The 14,827-nt window shown below is 40.5% G+C and overlaps 1 protein-coding gene across 2 annotated transcripts in view; it reads left to right on the top strand.

Annotated features, from left to right (window-relative positions):
* EGFR (epidermal growth factor receptor) overlaps window positions 1-14,827 on the top strand; it is a 151,833-nt gene that overhangs the window by 121,679 nt on the left and 15,327 nt on the right. For both annotated transcript variants that reach the window (XM_085226730.1, XM_085226729.1), the window contains exons 15-20: window positions 1,377-1,534; window positions 5,093-5,128; window positions 6,608-6,749; window positions 7,839-7,961; window positions 8,587-8,685; window positions 11,922-12,107. In XM_085226730.1, coding sequence (XP_085082856.1) covers window positions 1,377-1,534; window positions 5,093-5,128; window positions 6,608-6,749; window positions 7,839-7,961; window positions 8,587-8,685; window positions 11,922-12,107 — 744 coding nt within the window. The remainder of the gene's footprint in view (window positions 1-1,376; window positions 1,535-5,092; window positions 5,129-6,607; window positions 6,750-7,838; window positions 7,962-8,586; window positions 8,686-11,921; window positions 12,108-14,827) is intronic.

Raw genomic sequence — 14,827 nt, 5'->3', positions numbered from 1 at the left:
TTTTACTTAAAACTGTTTTTAACTAACTAGGTTAAAGTTTATAGCCAATGTTAAAGAAGTTGTAGGCATAAAGCATGATAGAAGAAAAGCAATCAAAACAAAATGATTGGATTTTCTTACTTTATACAGTTATATACATTCATACCTACACAAAACACTTTTACAAAAGTCAAAACAGTACAGTCTTGCCAGTCAGTCCTGAATCTTTCTCAGTGTATTCTATATATTTTTTCTTTAATTTTCAGAATACCCTTATGTGTTATGAAATGTTCTGTTTGGCAACTGTAAATGAAAAATAATTCAATTTTAATCAGATAAAATTCATGTCTTAATGACAAACCTGTAATTCTCTTTAATCTTCCTCTGTCTCAAAGAGCCTTTCTCACCAACTGAAATCAAATCACCTGCTTTTTTAGAACACCTCTTGCCATCTCCTGCAGCCTCTGTATTTGACCCTTGTCCATCAGTCTGAGGAGTGACTGCTTAGCAATGTGAACTATTTCCATCCTCCCTCCCAGTTCAGACCACCATGGCCTAAGGGATGCCATTAACATTATAAACTACTTCAGGAGGTTCCATATTTCCCAGCATCTAGTAATTAGTCAATTATATTAGCCTTTAGATATTACAGTAATTAAAGTAATCTTCACATGGCATGTCTTACTGTAGTTCCACTGAAACAAACAGTGTGGATCTGGTGTAGGTTTTTTTGTGGGTTTGTTTTACTGGTTTCCCTGATTTAAAATACTTACAGCATTCCAGGTGCTGTCACAGTCTGAGTAAAAACAGTTCTGCCAAAAATGGCCAGAGGCATTGCCTTTAAACGCAAATGAAATGCTATTCAAAGTTGAAAATGCATGGCATCCTTGGGTAGTTTCCATTTCCTGTGCTTCTCAACACAGAGAAACCAGGGAAATAATGATTTGGGGCCAGGACTTCAGAGAGAGATAAGCAGAGCCAGCCATCATTTTAAATCATGTGATGGTAAATTGCAGCAGGAAATAGCTAGGCCTTCTGTTTTTCAACTTACCCCTTAATGGAGTGTCCTTAAATTATTCCCCATTTTAAACAAAAAAAATTGTGAGCTTTCCCATCAGGCAGAGGACAGAAAAAAAAGAGCAGCAGGAACCATGCAGCAACAATTCCAACTTGATGAAGCATTAGTTTTAAACAGCAGCAGGTATTGCCCTTTGTACAGTCCATCCTACAAGAGCAAAAACTTGTAAGTATTTCAGGTAGCAAGGTAATGAAATCACAAAATGCTGAAAATGTTCCACAGTTGAATGCAGAGATATTTATGTTCTGTGTTTCTTCCTGAAGTGTAAGGAGTGTAAGGAAATAAATCATAGATGAGTTGTTTCTTTTCTTCTTTGCAGGGCCCGGATCACTGTGTGAAGTGTGCCCATTTTATAGATGGTCCCCACTGTGTGAAGACCTGCCCCGCGGGGGTGCTGGGTGAGAATGACACCCTCGTCTGGAAGTATGCAGATGCCAATGCTGTTTGCCAACTCTGCCATCCAAACTGTACACGAGGGTGAGTAAAACCTTGTTCTGAATGGAGAGGAAGAAGTGGAAAGCAGAAGAACAGCTTGTTTCAGGCTTTCTCCCTTCCTGACTAGTCCCATTTCAAAACACCAAGAACAAAAAATAGCAGGAAGTGAAAGAGGTCAGGCATACACAGGTAATGTAAGCAAAGTGCAGTGGACTTTGTAAATAGGAAAAGTTCAGTTGCACTTCTGTACACAGAAGGATCTAGGCCATTTAAAACAGGATTGTTTGCTTATTTTCTGGTATTTTACAGAGCTTTCCCACTAGTGGTGCACTTTTTCTTTTTTTTCCACCTGACTGGGCACAAGGTCCTCTGTTTCTGGGAGGAGCATCAGTGACATCTGGTGGATGCTGAGCTCCTGGGGTATGTTTTTCCCCAAACCTTTGATTTTTTAGGAGGGAAATTCCAGTGGGTGTACCACAGTGATTTTCTTCCTCTTTTTCTTTCCACATCATAGCACATCCTGGAGTTCTTTTCTCCTGTTTCTCCTGTGACTGCTTGGGGATTTTGTACACCAGCTTCCTTCTGCTCTGCCTGTAGTACAGCTAGGAATATATGCTCCGTTAAAGAGAGCAATGTCCCCAAAGCCCTGGAATTACTCAGTTTGTATCTCCAGCAACTAACAAAACACAGCAGCTTGATTATCCTGCTCCATGTTGAGGGATCTGGTTTTCTCATGGATTATGAGAATCGAAATCAGCCACATCCAGTGAAGTAAAAGAGAGGGGGACAGCACAGCTGTAATTACTAGGACTAGATGATGAGTCCTGCCTCCAGAGTCTTCACCAATGCTGTGTCTTACTGGTCCTTGTGTTAAATACCAGGCGGTTTTAGGAGTGGGTGAGAAAGTGGGGTCTGATAAGGAAGCTTGCAGCTGCACAGTGCACACTCAATGCCTTTGTCATGTTCTAAAGGTTTATGACAAATAAAAGGCAGAGGAAAATTCTTGTAAGGCTTTGAAAAGCCCAATGGTTTTCCATTTCTTTTATGATTGTGAAGTAACTTAGGCTGTTAAAACTCAAGTCCCCTCTGAAAGGCCATAAATCATAGCAGCATTACATCAAATTAGGATCTGTGGGTCGAGGAGAGAGTTGTTAAAATATTGATGGATTTGGAAAATATATAGCTGTGTCTGAACCAGGACAAGGAATATTTACATAGAGAGAGGAAATGCTGGGTTCAGGATGTAATACTTTCAGGAATTGTACACAGCACAAATTTTGCAAAAAGTAGAGAAATATTTCAGAGACTACAACTGCTGCTAGATTCCATCCAATGCAGCCATAAGATCTTGAGGCAGTTTATAACACAAGGTGACATTTCTCATTTGGGTGTCATCATAAAATTCCACATTAAGGAAGGAGGTTGTATTTAGTCTTGGATAGATACGTGTCATAGTCTTTATTTTTTCTTTGACTTGTGAAATGAATTACATGAGATTTGAAAAACACACGCGATCTGTCATTTTATTCCCAAACACCTTTTAACTTTATCCCATTAGACTTAATATTGATGGATTTGTGTGGGAAATACTTCTCTAAAAAAAAAGAGCACAGATGAAAATCTACCCCTCTTTTCCCACTTTCTGGCCTAGAAAAATAACTGGTCAGTCATTCCTCAGACTTCAGGTACTATTTTTGTTTGCTGTTAGGAAGTGCATGAAGGCTTTACCATAATAAAGTAGCACGAAAAACAGAATTTTTAGAAAGAATTAACTTGAAGGACTATGGTCACATTCTGGAATAATGCAAGAGTTTTTTTTTTATTTCAAATAACTAACAGGAGAAGTTTCACATGCTTTGTTACATTAGCATATAGAAATTCACATCCAGGTGACTGATAGAGTGTGATAGGCTGAGATCTTGGGTTCTAGATCAGTTTTCTTATAAGTGCCCAAAGAAATAAGCCTCGTGCAAAGTGAGATACATCTCCTGTGTCCACAGGCAAGCTGGTGGTTCTGCTCTGCATGTGCAGCCTCGCTTTGCTTAGTTACACAACTAAGCAAACAAAACAAGCTGTAGACAGACAGAGAATGCTAACAGAGCAGACTCCCAGGATCCAGGAACCAGTATGCACAGTACTTCCAGTATGTCCAGGACACCAGGATGCACATTCTTGCATGGGAGACCAGTGAACTCACAAGACCTTCCAGATGCTGGGTCTTGAAGCACTGTGTTGGCCTCAAAACAAGTCAAATACGTGGGGAAAGATCAGAGTAATGAAACCAAACAAATAAACAAAAACCCAATAAAATGAGTAGTTGCTTCCCCTCCTACCCCCCTCGACCTAGGTCACTCCATGAAATAAAATCTTCAGCTCCACCTGCCATTTTGAATTTTTTCTGTTTCCTCTTCTCAGTAAGAGGGAACTCAGGGCACTCTTCCTGGAACGAGTTTACTCCTTAACCCATGCATGATCTCCTCTGTAGCTGCTTTGGTATGATGGACCTTAAGTCAGCACAGAGAGCAGATACTACAAACTGAACTCCCTCCTTGCTGTGCACTACTTTTCAGAGATGATGTAATCCCCTCTGTAATGCTCTCCTTCCTCAGCAGACACCACAAAGACCACAGTTCCTATGAAGAGCATACATCTTTAGCCCAGCAGCACTTAGGGAATGCACAGTGCCCCTCAAGCCTGTTAGAGCACCGTGTGAACACAGTCACTTGTGTTTTCATCCATGTTATTTTTTGTATCAAGCTGCCAAAATGAATTTTGGACCTTTTAAATTCAAGTGCAGGGAGAATGACTTGCTAGTAGAGTTTCTTGCTCTTTGGATAGCTGTCATACCTTTTTGCATTACCAGAGGCATAAGATCTGAGATTCTGAAAGAAAAATATAATGGACACTATAGCCAAAGGGAGTGCTGTCAAATCCTGTTTTCTGATGCAAGCATGTATATGCTACTGAAGCTTTCTTTGGCAACAGAAAGCCTGGAAATGGGAATCCTTAGCTTCTCAGGACACTGAGATAATGCAGGAGGATCTGCAGCTGTGCATTGCCTTGTAGCTTTCTGCCATCATGTATTCCTCTTCAGTCAGCCCCGAGGTCTTCTTTGCTAGAACAAATGCCCACACAGAGCCAGAGCACTGCTGATAGCACACGAGCTGTCACACAGCTGTCTCCATAGCTGTTTATTTTTTGTGGCTTCTGAGTCTAAGCTAGCGATCAGTTGTTTTGAAGCTGGTGGATAGGACTGCACATGTAGAAACCACAGAAATATATTGAAAATTAAGAAGCAGGGAATCCAGGTCCATTTGAAATCTGTATATCTGTGTTCTCTCCCCACTCTAACACATAAAAAGATGTTTTAAAATATTCCTTATAATAATTACACAGCATAATTATACCTCTGTGTAAAAGGTTCTGGAGCAGGGCCATTGTGTGATGTTTGTTAGAGTATGTGATTATTATAAATACCTATGTTGGTGCTTGTACTGCTCTGAAACATAAAATTTTCATCAGTAGCACTCTTCTTAGCTGGAGTTATAGGAGTAGGTATGCCCGAGCTAACATGTTAGTAGCACTCGTTTGTTTTTACAGGTGCAAAGGACCAGGTCTTGAAGGATGTCCAAATGGGTGAGTATTTCATCTGCTACAATTAACAACAGAGCTTGAAAGAATGCACGTGTCAACATTTCTGCAGTGTCTGCTGGATGTGTAATGTTGAGGCTGAAGCTTGGTAAAGTCGTGCTTCAGATTTGTATGAGGAAGTGACCTCATACAAATATATAGAAGAACTATAAAAATGACTAAGTAATTAAGAACTAGTCCTACTGGCACAAGATTCCGAAACTTGTTCTGCTTAGCTTGTCAAAAGGAAGATCTAGGTGAGACCTGGGTTCTGATACTGGGAAGGAAAAGGAGAAAGGTGGAAAAAGAAAGGATAATGGTTTAGAGAAAGAGATACGTTTAGAATTGATGTAGTTAATTCCCTGCATTATAGGGAAATAATTGCAGAGAACCTGGGTGCTTCTCCAGTCTGGAACCCCTACATCTTCAGCCTCTCCATGCAAAGATAGACATTCATTCTTCTCATGAGATCTAATTTTGCATTGTTTGGCCTCTTATGTTGCTCAAGAACATGTAAGAAGTCAACAGGTTTCTCTGAGTAAGAGAGGGATTTAGTTTCTGACAATTATGTTATGCTATGGCAAGACAAATTCAGTCTAAAAGTAGTGTTAAAATGTGACTTTATTTAATAGCAATCCCCAAGGCATCTGTGATGGATCTCCAAGTACAGACCAGTAGACAACCTTGGGATACAGGGTTTTCTTTTCAACTTAAGTCTGAAGCCAGCCAGACTCTTATAAACAGGCAGCTATCAGTACATGCAACACAGACTGTTCACGTGCTACCCAGCCTCAGTCATTTTGTACTTGGGGAGAAGGCAGACAGTTTGTAGTACATTGTGACCCATGCATCGTGCACCCTCACAATGATGATATAAATACTGCTGTCAGCTTCATCAGCAGTATTACAGTTGTGTATGCCTTTTTGATATCACTTTACCTACGTGTATACAAACCTGCAAGTACCTCATCTACATGGAGAGCCTTCTCTTTTCCCTCCTGCTATGTGATGTTAAAATCACCAGGGTAAACAAGCAGACCCATCTCTGCAAGGCTCAGCACTTGGCCATAGAAGCACTTTTTTTCTGAGGAAATTGGTTTATTAAAGGTTGCTTTGCAAATATGGAAAAAAAAAACTACAAAAGCAAATGGCACTGAAATGGGAAATACAGAAAAACAATCATCTGCAGGAGGAGGAGATGGCAGAGCAGTGGAGGAGAAATCTCCACTGCTAAGCACAGTAGAAGTACGGATGGTCTCATATCAGCTCAGTTCTTTTGATTTTTCACTATTCCCTGGTGATCAATAAACACAAACACTGGGTGAAGAACTTAAAAATACAGTTACACGAGACTCCTAAAATGTCAAATTGATCTAGCGGAGTGTGCAATAAAAAATCAGAAATGTATATGCAACCTCTGTAGGTTTTTCTTAAATCACACACCTGAGCATTTTCTTCTCTTTCTGCATCTCTGGTGCCTGGCAGCTCCAAAACTCCATCCATCGCGGCTGGTGTTGTCGGAGGACTCCTGTGCCTGGTTGTGGTTGGTTTGGGCATTGGCCTTTACCTGCGGCGACGTCACATCGTGCGGAAGCGCACCCTGCGCAGGCTGCTGCAAGAGAGAGAGGTGAGTACTGCAAACACATCTGGGACAGGCTGCTTTCCTGAGGGCAGCGAAGCTGGACCACCTTAAGCCTGAGAGCTGCAGCACCACAGATCTGCCTCGTAATTCAATAAGCCCAGGCTTGGCTGCCATGGCGTCTGCCACACTCATTGGAAAAGAGGCAGTGGGCACCTAATATCTTCTCAATTAATCTTAAGTCTGATCTCTGTGGATATAATTTTCCAAAACCACAGGGATTTAGATGTATAAATCTTAGTGGCGATCATTGAAAATTTCTACTCGAGGAAAAGACTGCCTGAGGGGTGATGTGTAATGTGTTTGCTGATCTGTGCAACCTTGCCATGTAAACCCTCAGCACCACACCCTCAGCACTGAGTCATTTCTCTCTCCCAGAAAGCCAAGTGGCAACAAAAGAAAATCAGTAAAGGGAAAAAACTGACTTACTTATCAGAACAAGTGTTAAATATTTCTATTTGGAGGCCATTGCTACTGTTTGCAACAAGGCTTAGATCAAATTTTAACAGTCAATTCAACTTTTCCTTTTCAATTTATAAAATATTGTGCTCATACTTTAAACTGTTGTTTTTAAACGCTGTGGTCTGGGGGAGCTTACAGTACCATGGGAATTTCATCTCATTAAACAAGAGCAAACCTGAAAGGTTGCAGGTGGTTCTTGCGCATTACTTTAAACATTTTTATAATTTATATGCAAGTTGAAAAAAATAATCTTATTTAAGATCTGTGGTAATTGCACTGTTCTTCATGCCATATTTTTTAAGTCTTTTATGTCTAAGTCTTCATTTGAACAACAGTATTCCTTTATTTTCCTTCAAAATGGCAGCTGCTGTTCTGCTCAATTTCAGTGAACAGAAATGGTGTAGTGGAGCTTATTTTGATTTATTTTATCTCTGAAATTTGAAACAACTCTAGATATTTATTGCTGTAAGTCAGAGCAGAATTGCCCTCACATAAACTTCAGCTGGAATAATATGTTTGTTATTTAAATGTAGGATTAATTTCCTTCCCAAATTGTCCTGCTTGCTGTACTCCAACCTGCATCTTTCTAAAGCCTTGTTCTTCTGTCTGCACCAGCTTGTCGAACCACTGACACCCAGTGGGGAGGCACCAAACCAGGCCCACCTGAGAATTTTAAAGGAAACAGAATTTAAAAAAGTCAAAGTTTTGGGCTCTGGAGCTTTTGGCACTGTTTATAAGGTAAGATCGCAATGTTTCTCTTCCCCTCTTTGTCTTGCTCCCACATGGAAAAGCCACCCAAACAGAGCATGAATTGAGAGCTGAGGTTATTGTTGTAGATTTTTTTCACTAGCTTTCATAACTTGTATGTGTTGAACTGGCAGATACTGCTAAAATTGTCATTAATTCATTTATTAATTTGATAACATGGGATTTTTTTTTTGTGTTGCTGAATCTATATTGCTGAACCAGTGATTTATAAATTGTAAGTGGCCAGGTTTTGCTATTGCAGTTGCCATGATGTGCTAATTAATTAGTTTTCTATCCAAGTAAGGTATTCTTTATGCATGTCTTGGGCTATAGATGCAGGTAATTAACATGGGGGTTTTTTGTGAGTATTTTTTCAAAAAAATACGGTTGAAGTAACAAAAAAATGAAATGTCATTCCACTGATAGGATTGTTTTAATATCTGCAAGACACAATGACTTTTTGCATATTGATTGTCAAATTTTTTGTTGTTTGCTTTGCCTCCCCATTGCTCAGAATATTTAAGTCTACTCAGACGATGTAAAATGTGTACATAATTGTGAGAATTAAATTGTTAGACATAAGAGCTGAGTAATTCTTTGTACTTCTTTTTGGTAGGGACTTTGGATCCCAGAAGGGGAAAAGGTTAAAATTCCTGTTGCTATTAAAGAATTGAGAGAGGCTACATCACCAAAAGCCAACAAGGAAATACTTGACGTAAGTGTTCATATTTGTTCTGCCAAGTTGACAGTGGGCTTTGAATTTTTTCCTCTAGCAGCTAAAGGGATTTCAGAACTTTGGCTGGCAAGAAATATTTAACGTCCCAGCCAGAATTCTTCATATAAAATTGCAGTCATAATGCAGTTGTTTTGAATCCTGACATTGCAGATTGTCATCACGTTGTTGCTTAGTTATAAAGGAATAAGTTAACTGTTAATCCACAAAGAAAAATTCCAGCAGACTAGTTTTGCAGCCATGAAAAGTGAAAAATTATCTCACTTCCTGAAAGAAGCTTGGGAATTTTATTTTCTTACTCAGATAAAACTTACAACTTCACAAAACAGGGAAAAGACTATGAGGCACTGTTTCTCACATGCTTTCAGAGGGACAAAAATCAGCAGTTCTCAGATGGCTGAGATCTCTGTTAGACCTTGCCAGGTCCCCAGGAACTGCTGACAGCTATGGCTAAACAACTATGGTCTGGAAATTGTCTTACAGATTTTGTCTTTGGACTTCTGGAACCAGTTTCCTAGCATTATCCCATGGAGAGAAACCACTTATTTCCCCTGAGCCATTGGACAAGACACAAGCAGCACAGACCCTTTGCCCCTAGGCCAGTCTCACACTTTTCCAAGTCCCAGACCCACATGGATCCTGTTGCTGCTCCAGTGCATCTAGGATAGGCTGATTTCCTCCTGCATGGGCCTTCCAGGGGCAGTTGCGCTCTTCACAGTGATAAGGAGTACAATATAGTTTTCACAAATTGAACTGTGTCAAATTCCTGTATAGTGAAGGAAAGGTTAATTAATAAGCCTGTGGTACTGCAACCTGCCTTCAGCAGAGCAAGATATCCGAATGATACATTTGGTACAAGCATAGACTGTATGCTCTTTGGTGATATCAAAATACTTTCTCTTGAAAGAAGTCAGAAAGATGACTCCAAAAGCTCTTGTCCTTTTGCTACACAACCAATATTTTAAGGTCACTGAAACATCAGAGATAATGACAATCAATTAAAGGTGATTTCTCCTACAGAAACATGCTAGGCATCGAACCAGCTCATCGGCTTTAGTTCCTGTAATCCAGACAAGCTCTCACTGACTTTATTAGGGTAGGGCTAATTCAGAAGATTGTTGTTGAATACCAAGCATACTTGGAGCAGGTCAGAGCATACACAGAGACTTCCAAGATAAACAGTTGAAACAAAGGCTCACTTTAATGTCTAGGACTACTTGGAGGGATCCTGGATGTGCAATAGCTCCCCTCTGCTCCCTGTGAGGAGGCCGTGGCCCTATTTCCCTATTACCAAATCTGGGAGATCTCTGAAAGCTGTGTGGCTGAATGCCAACTCCACGCCTCCAGCTTCCCTGCTCTGCCCCCAAGCCAGCCCAGCAGGGGCTGTGTGGCAGATGGGCAGAAAGCAGCTCCGAGCCTGCAGATTTCTTTTCCCCCTGGTGAAATTAATACAGCAGTGGAGCTGAATCCCAACAGGAAGCAATGCTAGGAAAAGACACCCCTAATCATTATTGCTGCTGGGTTTTGAGGCCTGCTGAGATTAGTGTATTTTGCTCTCTGCTTCCATCTAAGCATCATACAGTAAATTCACAAGATCGTCTTAAAGCGTCATAAATGTTTACATAATTGAAGAGCACATTATATTCTTTTATCTTTCCTCAAGCTCCCTTACTCAGCACTCTCCTTGACAAAGTATAGTTTTTCAGTTACCTGCTCACATTCTGTAGGATGTTGAGGATCCCTTAATTTGAGTACTGCTGGAAATCATCTTTACTCTGGCTGCCTGGAGGCCACTTGCATCCCATTGGCTCTTAAACAAAGAAACCAAATGCAGAATTAGCACCTCTGAAGAAACGGCATTATGTCATGTATTGCTTAGGCTGGAATGTCATGCAGCAATTCCAGGGACAGAACCTATTGCTTAAGAATTGGGATTGTTTATTTCTTGAACGTCATTGCTATAATATCTTTGTTTAATAATAGTTCTTACCAGCTACACAGCTATGTGACGTCTGTGGAAAGCTTGTTAGGTGATGAGTTTAGTGCTGTGGTATGTCATTTCTTAAGCTATTAGAAAGTGCAGATTTGCTTCTTTCCCTGCTGCGTTAGTGCTCTATGGGCATTGACTATTAGTTTAGGCTTCTGGGGGCTGCTGACTTAATGCTGAAACTTTCAAGGGATAGTTAGTTGGTGCGCTCTAGATGCTGAGTTAAGATGCTGAAGCTCACTGAATGGAAAAATCCCCGTTTATTTGTTTAATTGTATCAGTTTTCATTCAAAGTTCTTTTAAAATGTCCAAAATGAAAATATTGTAAAATCAGATGGGAAGTTAGTTAAAAAAACTTCAGCTTTACTTTTTTCCCCTATTGTATATTACTCATAGGATTGCTCAGGTTGTGAAAGATCTGCAAGATCATCAAGTCCAACCACAACCTAAGCATACTACCCTAACTCTAACAACCCACCAGTAAACCATGTCCCTGAGCACCACATCCAAACAGTTCTTAAACACATCCAGGGATGGTGACTCAACCACTTCCCTGGGGAGCCTATTCCTTCAGTCTCTCCTCATAGGCCATATTCTCCAAGCCCTTCACAGCCTTGCTGCCCTTCTTTGCACCTGCTCCAGCACCTCCATGTCCTTTCTGTACTGAGGTGCCCATTACTGAACACAGCACTTGAGGTGAGGCCTCACCAGCGCCGAGTACAGGGCAGGATGACTTCCCTGGTCCTGTTCACCACAGCATTCCTGATCCAAGCCAGGATGCCATTGGCCTTCTTGGCCACCTGGGCACACTGCTGGCTCATATTCAGCCGACTATACCATTCTTTGAGCTGGCACTTGACAATGGATCTCAATACAAATACAAATCCCAAATTATAATCTGTAAGTAGTTTTTGCATGAAAACCTGTGAAGTCTGAGTGGCTTATCCCTCATGGCCATGTTAAAAAGTATATTAAGATTTTCTGGAGGCTGCAACAGCCTCTCTCTTGTCTCTTAACTGCGGAAAGAGCAAAGAAGAGGTACCATGTTTACCTTGCTCAGGGTGAATAGGCTTGAAAGAAGAGTTTTTCAGGTATTTATGAAACTCAAACCCAAAAGGCTTTATTAAGGTTTTCATAAAATGTATAACTATCTTCTTGATATCATAGAGAAATATTTTGGTCATACATAAGAGAGTGTTTCACATCCCTTTCTTCCCTTCTTTCTTCTCAGGAAGCCTATGTGATGGCTAGTGTTGACAATCCTCATGTGTGCCGCTTGCTGGGAATCTGCCTCACTTCCACTGTGCAGCTCATCACCCAGCTCATGCCTTATGGCTGCCTCCTTGACTACATCCGAGAGCACAAGGATAACATTGGCTCCCAGTACCTTCTCAACTGGTGTGTGCAGATTGCAAAGGTAAGCTGACCAGCTTGACTTTGGGGCCAGCTAAGACTCAGGCTGCGACACAGATATCAGGAAATATATCATGTGTTTGTTTCCTTGCCTGTCTGCGCAGGTCTCTGTATTTCACCATGCCCCATAGTTCCTGGAGACATGATACACATCAGCAAGCTGTTGCTTTGTTTTAAACAATTTATTATTTTCAAGCCACTGAGCAAACAATTTGCTCCTAGGCAGCATAATATTGTCACCAATGAAAACTAAACACCCAGTGATGAAACAGTTGTTTAATTAAGTTGTGACGGAGAAAAGAATCTGTCATTCTCATAAGAAAATGCTGCTTCAAGTTGCTGTATTTATTTGGGCTGTGCCACAAGGCAAACAGTAACGTTAAATATACCTTCTAGCATGCCCTGGAGAATGACCCTGGCTTTTCAGGCTGAAATCTGTGTGGTCTGGGATCAAAACTGCTGATTAATAAATACCATCTGGCTGTGACCAAAGACATTCCAGGCACCACAGGGATTTTTGCAATTCAGATACAATGAGTTGGTGCACGTGATCAAATTGAAATGGCCACAGTGCTAAATAAAACATTATTATCACACCTGGCACTGGTTATCTGCCTGTGCTTGGAGCTAAGGAGAAGAGAAGCAAAGGAGATTGAAGTACAGCTCTTAGCAGCAGTATGCTGCGTGAAAGATGGTTCAGTATGTAAGAATGGGGCAAAACCAATAGCTGTGGTTTGTCTAAGGTTCGCTTTGTGAGATAGCATTATTTGCAAAGTCTAGATGCTTAATGCTGCTCATTTCAGTAATACCAAGTTAACCACACACTTACCACCTTATTGGTCCCTTGAGACCTTGTATACATCTCAGGCTATCCTGGCCATGGTTTGCTTTCAGGAAATGTATCCACCAGAAGTATACAGCGCATACTTTTCATTTAGTTATGTATATTTTTTACAGCACACTCCACAGCAAATTAGTTTGTGTGTCCACCGGTAATATGAGCTGCCATTATTCTCACTCTTGCACTCTCATTTGAAACCAGTTATTGCTCTCTCCTGGTCTTTCTTCCTGCAGATGATGAACTGGAGGCCACATTTCTCTGCTTTTCTTCCTCCTCCTCATTCATTTTTAAGGTGGCAAAATCAGTCCCCAGACTGATCCTCAGAACACCCCATTTGTTGTGCACTTGCCTGAAACGTTACCATCCACAATTGTTGCTTCTTTTTGATTTTCTTCACATCAGTTTAGCATTCACCTATAGCAACCTTTACCCTTTCCAATGTTGCTTGACCTCTACATCCCCCTTTGTGTTGCTCCATACTGAAGTTCTCCTCAAAGTGCTTGTAAATGCATATGGCCTTTTCCCACCAATGTGTCTGGTGTTTCTGCTGCACTGATAAAGTCATGCCCCATATTTTGACTTTCTCTGGCTCTCAAAATGGGGAGAACAATTATGACCAATATACTTGTGTCTGGAAACTAACCAGAAGGAAACAAGTTCACTGTAAAGTTTATTTTTGTTTCTGTTTTCATAGCTTTGAAATAATTTCTCTTTGTATCTTTCACAAACATTATATTTTACTGAGCCATGTCTTTCAGACAAAATGAGTGTATCCACACCATGTGCAGAAACACTTTGAAGTAACTTTGAACATGTTAGTCTCACACTTAATGATGAAAAAATGGCTTAAATCCCAGACTTGAACACAAATAAAGATCTGTTGTACTTTCTGCATGAGCAGTTCAACATCTTTGGTGTATGCTTATGCATGTGCACAAGTCCTTTGGCTACCAGAGTCTTAAATAGCTTAGAGTGAAACTGATATTCTGCTTTTCAGTAGCTTTGAGTCCTAATAAGTCTCTGCAGCAATACATGCTTAGCAGGAAATGTTTGCTCCACTGGGGTGAGATTTTGTGATTTTTTTTTTAAGATAGTCAGTTTTCTATTGGTAGCTCATTTTTTTTTCAAGAACTCTGCTCATTAAAGCTATATTTGTATAATTAAATGCATGCTCACAGTGGCTTTGTGCCAGTCTGTTTGGGTGGTTTGTTTTGGCAACACAAGCAGCTCTAAGCACAGGGGTGAAGTTCTGCTGAGAAAATGCAGTGGAAGATTCACTGGTGGTCCAGGTTAACAGTGGGCTTAGGAGGGGGGTGGAGTATGGAAGGGAATTACTCCCTCCAGTGCCCTTTCATCAAATTTTGCTCGTTTCAGTGTTAATTTTGTAGGCTAGAAGCACTTTTTTTATTAATTCTGTCTTTGTAAAAATACAAGCATGTAATCTACTGCCAGAAACCTATGGACTGGGAATAATAGTGGTTTTTAGAAAGGATCTCACAGGAAACTTAGAAATCATGTTTTTATTTAATTCCATGCACCACAAGATTGGAGTTGAGGGAACAAAGAATTAACTCTATGGTCAGAGAGGCAGATGTTAGGATCATGCCTTAAAAATCAAACCAGTACAATTAGCAATTTTATCTGTGTGAGAGATTTGTAGTCACTCCAGAGAAAAGTCTGTTCTTCCTTGAGAGAAGTTGTACCAAAAAAGCACATATGCTATGGCACTGAAACTGGAAGAACTTGCCTTTACAAAGAGGACTTCAAAATAGGTGCAACTCTGAATTCAGCCATTACATGAGGGTTTTTTAACTTTTTTTCCTTTTATCATGTTTGCAGAGATGCCTAATTGCTATCAGTGAAAGGGCAGAGTTGTAACAAGG

This window comes from Meleagris gallopavo, chromosome 6 (genome assembly GCF_905368555.1).
Source record: "Meleagris gallopavo chromosome 6, MGAL_WU_HG_1.1, whole genome shotgun sequence".
Taxonomy (NCBI): domain Eukaryota; kingdom Metazoa; phylum Chordata; class Aves; order Galliformes; family Phasianidae; genus Meleagris; species Meleagris gallopavo.
The sequence above is the reverse complement of the archived record's forward strand: the minus strand, read 5'-3'. Positions and strand labels throughout refer to the sequence as shown.